This window comes from Scaptodrosophila lebanonensis, unplaced genomic scaffold (assembly GCF_003285725.1).
Source record: "Scaptodrosophila lebanonensis strain 11010-0011.00,11010-0021.00 unplaced genomic scaffold, SlebRS2 tig00001415-arrow-pilon, whole genome shotgun sequence".
NCBI lineage: Eukaryota > Metazoa > Arthropoda > Insecta > Diptera > Drosophilidae > Scaptodrosophila > Scaptodrosophila lebanonensis.
Genome location: NW_022060742.1, coordinates 5,228,394 through 5,236,552, shown reverse-complemented (window position 1 = coordinate 5,236,552; position 8,159 = coordinate 5,228,394). Strand labels below are relative to the sequence as shown.

The 8,159-nt window shown below is 47.4% G+C and overlaps 2 protein-coding genes across 2 annotated transcripts; both read left to right on the top strand.

Moving 5' to 3' along the window:
* Nucleotides 1-1,173: 1,173 nt before the first annotated feature.
* Nucleotides 1,174-4,240, top strand: LOC115632711 (proline-rich extensin-like protein EPR1). Its single transcript, XM_030529953.1, has 3 exons — nt 1,174-1,188; nt 1,522-1,590; nt 1,655-4,240. The coding sequence occupies exons 1-3, from the start codon at nt 1,174-1,176 to the stop codon at nt 4,103-4,105; spliced, it is 2,535 nt and encodes an 844-aa protein (XP_030385813.1). The 3' UTR covers nt 4,106-4,240.
* A 797-nt stretch (nt 4,241-5,037) lies between these two features.
* LOC115632709 lies at nt 5,038-7,525 on the top strand. The gene is made up of 3 exons (XM_030529951.1): nt 5,038-5,157; nt 5,216-5,671; nt 5,768-7,525. Exons 1-3 carry the CDS (start codon nt 5,038-5,040, stop codon nt 7,523-7,525), a joined length of 2,334 nt encoding a protein of 777 aa, XP_030385811.1.
* Nucleotides 7,526-8,159: the final 634 nt, after the last annotated feature.

Sequence of the window (8,159 nt, the reverse complement as noted above, 5' to 3'; positions counted from 1 at the left end):
CAAAAATGTGTCATATCTCCACTTATTTTCATTCAATATTAAAACTTGACAAAGTTGCAAGCTTGTCTGGCCCATCGTTTCCATTACACACATTCAATGTAAAGAAGGCGCCCAAAATACTTGCAACAGTGCAACCCTTTCACTTTCAGTTTTCAAGTCCAAGTTCTACCAATTCCTTCTCAATTCCCTCATTTGCACACAGTTGATGCAAACCCGACTGATTTTTGGAATTCCTAAACATCAAACGAGTTAGAACAACAAAAAGTTGAAATTCATTAACATAAATTATTTCATTTCATTTACATACAAAAGTTAAAACATCTTTTAAATTTAGCAAAGTTTAACGAAAAACGAAAAGACGTTGCTAAGTAGAACTTGTATGGACATATGGATTTGAAATCTTCGTATATTATATATTATGATTAAACAAAATTTGGTTTTAAACGACACCCGAGGCGTTTTTATGGCTGTCTATGATTTTTGTTAGTGCCTATGCTAATTTCAGCTTATATGCTGAAAATGATTTTATGGTGTGTTGCGGCTATTATGTAATTTTTTTTGGCATTGTGGCCAGAACTAGACAAGATGAATTAAAATAAATTGATACGTGCAGAGCCGGTTTGTTGCATAATAGCTATTTTTATATCCAAATTTATACAAGATTCTTGCCCATGTTTAATAAAAGAATCAGCTAATTAATTGTGACCAAACATTGGCCACTTTCGTTGACAATACTATGCGCTGTTTGCGCGTCGCTGATCGACGATCGACGACCTTGCCGAAATGTAAATGGCTGGCATTTTAAATGCAAAAGATAAGAGTTGAGAGCCGAGATTGGATCGATGTTAAGGCGGAAGCTATATGTTTATTTTGTCAGAGTTGGTGGTTCCTTTATTTTACAAATTGGAATTTATTATATTTATTAATTTATTTAGTGCTGATAAATGATCACACGTTATATTATAATCAGCCCGTGGGTAAATTTGGAGCCCAACAAAAATAACCGCAGCAGTGGCGAATGACAAAATTCACACAGATATTCGTGGAGTGGACGGCAAAGCGACAAACGACTGCCGTGACCTAGAGATACTGTCAAAGTTGAATGTCTTCAGTTTTACCCATATACATTTCAGCTGATTTAGAGTGCATTTGTTGCTTTTGTGCCGAATTAAAATGGCGCCCAATGCTGTATGCAAATGATTCTTTGATCTTTAGGCAAGCTGTAGCGTTCAATGGCAGGGCGGCTCAGCACTTTAAACTTTATGCTCTCCGTTCAGATTCTGACCAATTTTAACAAGAGCGTGAAAAACTAAGTGTCTGATATTTCGATTGGGCAATTAAGTGTCATCGTCGAGCCACAGTTACTCGTTGCTGTTTGAGCTTCATACTTTCAGTGTGGGAATAAAAGATGTTCGTATATGTACTATTTTCTTCAGCGGATATACGTCTATTTTACTTACTTTTTATTATGCAAACAATTAACTGTTGTTTTCTTATTTTCTTTAACTTTTGTATTCACAGAGAAGTGCACTTTTTGTCGTGGCGCTTTGCGTCGTGGCTGTTGGCACTGCCATAGCTGAGACGCATGAGGTAAGCATTCCCAACTAGCTGAAGGAAACATTTGAATAAGCTATGGATTTTATTTGAATTCTAGCGTAAGGTTCGTGCAGCCGAGGGTTATTTTTACCCACCTCCCGATGTACCATTTGAGCTGCCGAAGCGCACTACTCAGCCACCAACTCGGCCACCAACTCGGCCACCAACACGTCCACCAACTCAGCCACCAACTCGGCCACCAACGCGTCCTCCAACGGTTCCTCCAACATACTTGCCACCAACGAACAAACCACAGCCTCCAGTGACCACAAGGAGACCGACTCCACCACCTACCCGTCCACCAACTCGTCCACCAACTCGTGCTACTACGCCAGCTCCTACATACTTGCCTCCTACGAACAAGCCACAGCCTCCAGTGACCACACGCAGGCCGACTCCGCCACCCACGAGAGCTACTCCACCCCCCACTCGTCCACCAACGCGCCCAGCCACACGCCCACCACCAACGTACTTGCCTCCTACGAACAAGCCACAGCCTCCAGTGACCACACGCAGGCCGACTCCGCCACCCACGAGAGCTACTCCACCCCCCACTCGTCCACCAACGCGCCCACCAACTCGGGCTACAACGCCAGCTCCTACATACTTGCCTCCTACGAACAAACCACAGCCTCCAGTGACCACACGGAAACCAACACCGCCACCCACCAGAGCTACTCAGCCACCCACTCGTCCACCAACTCGTCCACCAACGCGCCCACCCACTCGTCCACCACCAACATACTTGCCGCCTACGAACAAACCAGCACCTCCAGTGACGACACGCAGGCCAACTCCGCCACCTACTAGAGCTACTCCACCACCCACCAGGGCTACTCAGCCACCCACTCGTCCACCTACCCGTCCTTCAAGTACCCCGGCGCCAACTTATCTGCCACCAACTAATAAACCACAACCTCCAGTGACCACACGCAGACCGACTCCGCCACCCACCAGAGCTACTCAGCCACCCACTCGTCCTCCCACCCGTCCTCCAACTCGTCCACCACCAACATACTTGCCTCCTACAAACAAACCACAGCCTCCAGTAACCACACGCAGGCCAACTCCGCCTCCCACAAGAGCTACTCAACCACCCACTCGTCCACCCACTCGTCCACCAACGCGTCCACCAACTCGTCCACCAACGCGTCCACCCACTCGTCCACCACCAACATACTTGCCACCTACGAATAAACCAGCACCTCCAGTGACGACACGCAGGCCAACTCCTCCACCAACTAGAGCTACTCCACCACCCACCAGGGCTACTCAGCCACCCACTCGTCCACCTACCCGTCCTTCAAGTACCCCGGCGCCAACTTATCTGCCACCAACTAATAAACCACAACCTCCAGTGACCACACGCAGACCGACTCCGCCACCCACCAGAGCTACTCAGCCACCCACGAGAGCTACTCAGCCACCCACTCGTCCTCCCACCCGTCCTCCAACTCGTCCACCACCAACATACTTGCCTCCTACAAACAAACCACAGCCTCCAGTAACCACACGCAGGCCAACTCCGCCTCCCACAAGAGCTACTCAACCACCCACTCGTCCACCAACGCGTCCACCAACTCGTCCACCAACGCGTCCACCCACTCGTCCACCACCAACATACTTGCCACCTACGAATAAACCAGCACCTCCAGTGACGACACGCAGGCCAACTCCGCCACCCACGAGAGCTACTCCACCACCCACCAGGGCTACTCAGCCACCCACTCGTCCACCTACCCGTCCTTCAAGTACTCCAGCGCCAACCTATCTGCCACCAACTAATAAGCCACAACCTCCAGTGACCACACGCAGACCGACTCCTCCACCCACGAGGGCTACTCCACCCCCTACTCGTCCTCCAACTCGTCCCCCAACTCAACCCCCAACTCGTCCTCCAACTCGTCCACCACCAACATACTTGCCGCCTACGAACAAACCACAGCCTCCTGTGACCACAGGCAGGCCGACTCCGCCACCCACGAGAGCTACTCAGCCACCCACTCGTCCACCAACTCGACCACCAACTCGTGCTACTACGCCAGCTCCTACTTACTTGCCTCCTACGAACAAGCCACAGCCTCCAGTGACCACACGCAGGCCGACTCCACCACCCACGAGAGCTACTCAGCCACCCACTCGTCCACCAACGCGCCCACCCACTCGTCCACCACCAACGTACTTGCCACCAACGAACAAACCACAGCCTCCAGTGACCACAAGAGCTACACAACCACCCACTCGTCCTCCAACTCGTCCTCCCACTCCTCCCCCAACTCGTCCTCCCACTCCTCCCCCAACTCGTCCCCCCACTCGTCCTCCACCAACGTACTTGCCACCTACGAACAAACCAGCCCCTCCAGTGACCACGCGTAAGCCAACTCCACCTCCCACAAGAGCTACACCTCCTCCGACTCGTCCACCAACTCGTCCACCGACCCTCCCACCAGCAACGACCAAACATTCAGGCTATCAATATCCCAAGCCAAGCATCCCATTCGAGTTCTAAGCAACCTCTAAGTTTGCACACCCGTCACCGTCGATTCAGCAGACGGGGATCGGTGTGTGACGCTTTTGTACTAGAAATAATATTGTACTAAGAGGAGATGCATGTAACTGATGCTTTATATCTAGCAACACATTACCAACCACATGTCCAGGGCTAGATACATCTAGTCAATACAGTCTTAAAGATTTTTCAACGCTTCACGTGGGTGCTATAATATCGCGAAACCATTGAAGCGTCGGCAAGAATAAAACTGGTTTGTTTTTATTAATTATTGAAGAAGCGTATAAAATTAGAGAGCACTTTGTATCAATTGTGAATTTACTGTCTATTCTAACTTTTCAATGTATTTCATTGTTTCCCCATCTTCTTACTACTGTGCATCAAGACTATGTAGCTATGTTTTAAACTGTTTAAACGAACTTATTTTATTCGAATTGCTGAATCTTGAACAATAAATTAAGTTTTTCGAATGTGTGAAAATGTGTTTTTAAATGATAATCGGGAAATGGGCTCACGCCGTCACTGCCACTCTACGAGTCTACAATGTCCGGTAGATTGGGCTGCGCATGCGCATGCTAAAAAAGTTGCATTGTGTAAATCAGATCTAAAGTTTTCATGGTCGCTGCGTCTATAATATCTCTTTATTTTCTGCACGGCACCGTCACGAAAACACTTGAGCAATTAATTTACTTGCCCATTTTGCTTTCATAGCCAAACTATTAAACTTTCTAATTAGTGGCAGACGTACGCAGCCTGAAAGCCAACAGTAGCATGTACTCGTAGTTATTTGAACACAAATACTTAGCTTTTTAGGAGCTGCAATATCCAAGCTGCAGGCAGTCGTCTTTGTGATTCGCGATGATGCAGAAGTCGCGTCGAAACGGTTGAAATTTAGCAATAGAGTGAGACACACCTTGCAGCCGAAGTGAAACATGTTTATTAGGCCAAAGCTAAGCTATAGAACTCTGCTGCATCCTTTGAAGCGCTGCATTGGAAAATTAAAAAGACCCAGACCTAATTGGATTATGGGCATCTTACTAGTGTACACAATTGTGAGCAAGCTACAACAAAAAAGTATTACAATATGAAAAGAAACTTTCAATTTTTCAGATGTCTCTCATGATAGTCAAGGTCGCGTCGACAGCAGCATTATATCAGCAGCAACAGCAACAAAATCAGCAACAGCAATTAGTCAACAACCCCTTTGTGACAGCTTCAGGTGACGAGGCAGTGGAGGCGGAGACAACGCCAGAAGTCAGCGTTGAAAGTGACAATACTAGCTACAGTTCGGTGCACGAAGCGGAACGCAGTAACATTGACAAGATGCGTGCCAAGTTACAGCAGCTACAGCACGAGCAGCAGCAACAATATCGCCAGCAACAGTTGCAGATGCAGCAGCAACAACTGCAACAGCTGCAACAAATACAACACGCGACTGGCGGCGAAACTGCATACTTATTGGAGCGTGCCGACGACACTGCGCGCGAGCAGCCCATTTACGGAACATGGCGCACGAAAGCGAGACGACCCCAGCCCCTAGTTGCTGGAGGAGCTGCAGAAGAAGCAGCAGCAGGAGGTGCATCACTGCATCATGCAACATCGATGGCCACACATAATGCACTCAGTGATGAACAATCGAAACCTGGCGTTCAGCAACAGCAGCACTTCTATGAACGGCTGCCTAAGCGCTCGGCGACAATGACACCGCTAAAAGACATCCTGCGCGATCAGTTGCCACGCCCTCCACGCCTTTTGTCGACACAGCGACCAGCTTCGACGGCGTTGCTTCGACGTCAGTACTCGGAATCAGCGGGCAGCCTGGCGCTTCGAGACGACCCAAAGCCAAAGCCCTTCCACTTTCCGTACGACGGTCCGTTGCCGGAGCAATTCAAGAAGGGTGCGCCGCCCGAGCTGAATAACATACAGGATATATTACAGCATTTGCGTTTGAGTGAGGCACCCAATAAGCTGCCACCACCGCCGCTACCACAACTACTGATGATGCCTACAGGACTACATATTGCAGGCAGTATTAAAAATTTTAAGACTAGTGGATTGGGGAACTTTTTTCGTGGCAAACGTCACAAGAAACAATTGCAGCTCAGCATTCCATTGTCAATGCCCATGCACATGCCCGTGGCCATGCCAATGCAGCTCTTCGGACCACCACACCAACCTGGTGGATACTTTAATGGTCTACCACTACCTCATCAGCGTGTAGCCATCGATCAGTTGTATCCATTCAAGCCGCGCTCTCCTCACGACATCAATTTGTTGGCCCTACAGCAGCAACAGTTGCCGCCATCAAGTAAGGGCGCCAAAAAGAAGAAAAAGAAACAATCGAAGTTACAGCAGCAATATCCACAATATGCCCCCGATGGTAGTCAGCAACATTTTGTTACAGATTCCTACGGCATTGCAAATATTCCGTCTCTTCTTTCGCTTAATGCCACACACCAACCCCATCTAAAACGTGTTCCCTTCAAAGTGAATCTTGATATTTATCCTGTTCTGCCCCCTACAAAGGAATTCAAACCCACCATGAAGGACGAGATGCGGCACTTGCCACCTTCTCGACCCGTCTCTGTGCTGCGGCATCCTTTTCAAGCAGACTTCATGGCCCCACATGCGCCATCGGCTGCCCCTTTGGTAGCCGCATCAGCCGCACATGGACATCAGGGAGGTGGAATCTATCAGACACCTTTTAAGTTTCCTACACCAGCATCTAGTCTGATGCCAGTGCGATTTCCGGATCAGGCTACACGCTACACTCAACACCACATGTACTATCAGCCTCAAAAATATCCTCCGCAGCAGACATTCGTGCCCGAGGACTGTGTCTATGCCCATCCGAGCAGTAATGGCGGGCAACAGGGTCCGGACACCCAGTCCAATCAGATCATGCTGCACTTGAACGTTTTCCCCAAACAAAAGCCCACGGCCACTGTGAGAGCCTCAACCAATCCATTCTACAGCAATAATAATATGCAGCGACTCACCAGCAATGCGAATACGAATGAGTTGCCCGCACCGCCCAGTCCCATAGAGCCGCGCCAGGTTTCAGTTTCCACGAGCACTGCAGCGCTACAGCAACCACAGCAGCAGCAGCACATACAAATGAATCAAACGCAGCAACAAGCGAATCATACCATCTCTCGTAGTGACAATTTTGAACCATTGCCACTTCTCGATTTTGAACATCCGATTGTGGCCGCTGATTTGCCACCGGAATTGCCACAACCAGCCGCACTAACGGGCAACCATTTGGAGTTGTTGCCCTCGACGACAGAAAGACGTAATACTTTCCGCCACAACAGCAATGCGCACATTGATCAGCTGGCGGTGGAGGCGCAAACCGCTTCGCTATTTCGATTTCCCGTCGAAGATCTGATACAATTTCAGGTTGATGATGCGCTTTAAATATAAGTAGTAGGTTTAATTATTCAAATACTGTTTGTTATATACTGCAATTTTGCAATTGGTTCTAAGTTGTCTTTCATTTATTCATAAATCCAATATAAACAAATTAATTAAAGTTTACAGCCTAAAAGTATGTGAAGAAAATATATTTTAATCGGCTACAGAACTCGACACGTTGAAAATTTTAAACAAAATTATTATTGTAGTCAGCTGAAATCCAAATCATCCAGACAGATGGACGGATGGTTTTGTCATGAATATTTATACTACGCACAAGCCAAGTACATATAGCCTTTAACTCCTGAGGGTACAAGGTAAATGTACATACATACACATTAAAAGAAATAGGTAGACCGTAACAGAGCAAGAGCAGAGATTATATTTCTTTAGATGAACTATAAAGAAAAACATAATATATAATCTTTGGAGAAATTATACAAAAAATAATGAAATATAATCTGAAGAAAAACTTCTTTGCGACGCGGATGTATTGCTATTCCTCCTGCGATGTTATAGTTTCTTTGCTTACTTGTATAGTCGTGTGAATATATTGAGACCTTTAAAACAGTTTTTAGCTTGTCAACTGTGCGATATTGAATTTTAGAAACTAATCAAAGATATGCATTGGGGGTGA

Bases quoted from the DNA above. Each gene is read 5' to 3' on its own strand.
- LOC115632711 (XM_030529953.1), top strand. The intron at 1,591-1,654 runs GTAAGCATTCCC...TTTGAATTCTAG, and splicing joins CCATAGCTGAGACGCATGAG to CGTAAGGTTCGTGCAGCCGA.
- LOC115632709 (XM_030529951.1), top strand. From the start codon at position 5,038: ATGTTTATTAGGCCAAAGCTAAGCTATAGAACTCTGCTGCATCCTTTG. The intron at 5,158-5,215 runs GTGAGCAAGCTA...TCAATTTTTCAG, and splicing joins TCTTACTAGTGTACACAATT to ATGTCTCTCATGATAGTCAA. The intron at 5,672-5,767 runs GCAGCAGGAGGT...CAGCAACAGCAG, and splicing joins GAGGAGCTGCAGAAGAAGCA to CACTTCTATGAACGGCTGCC.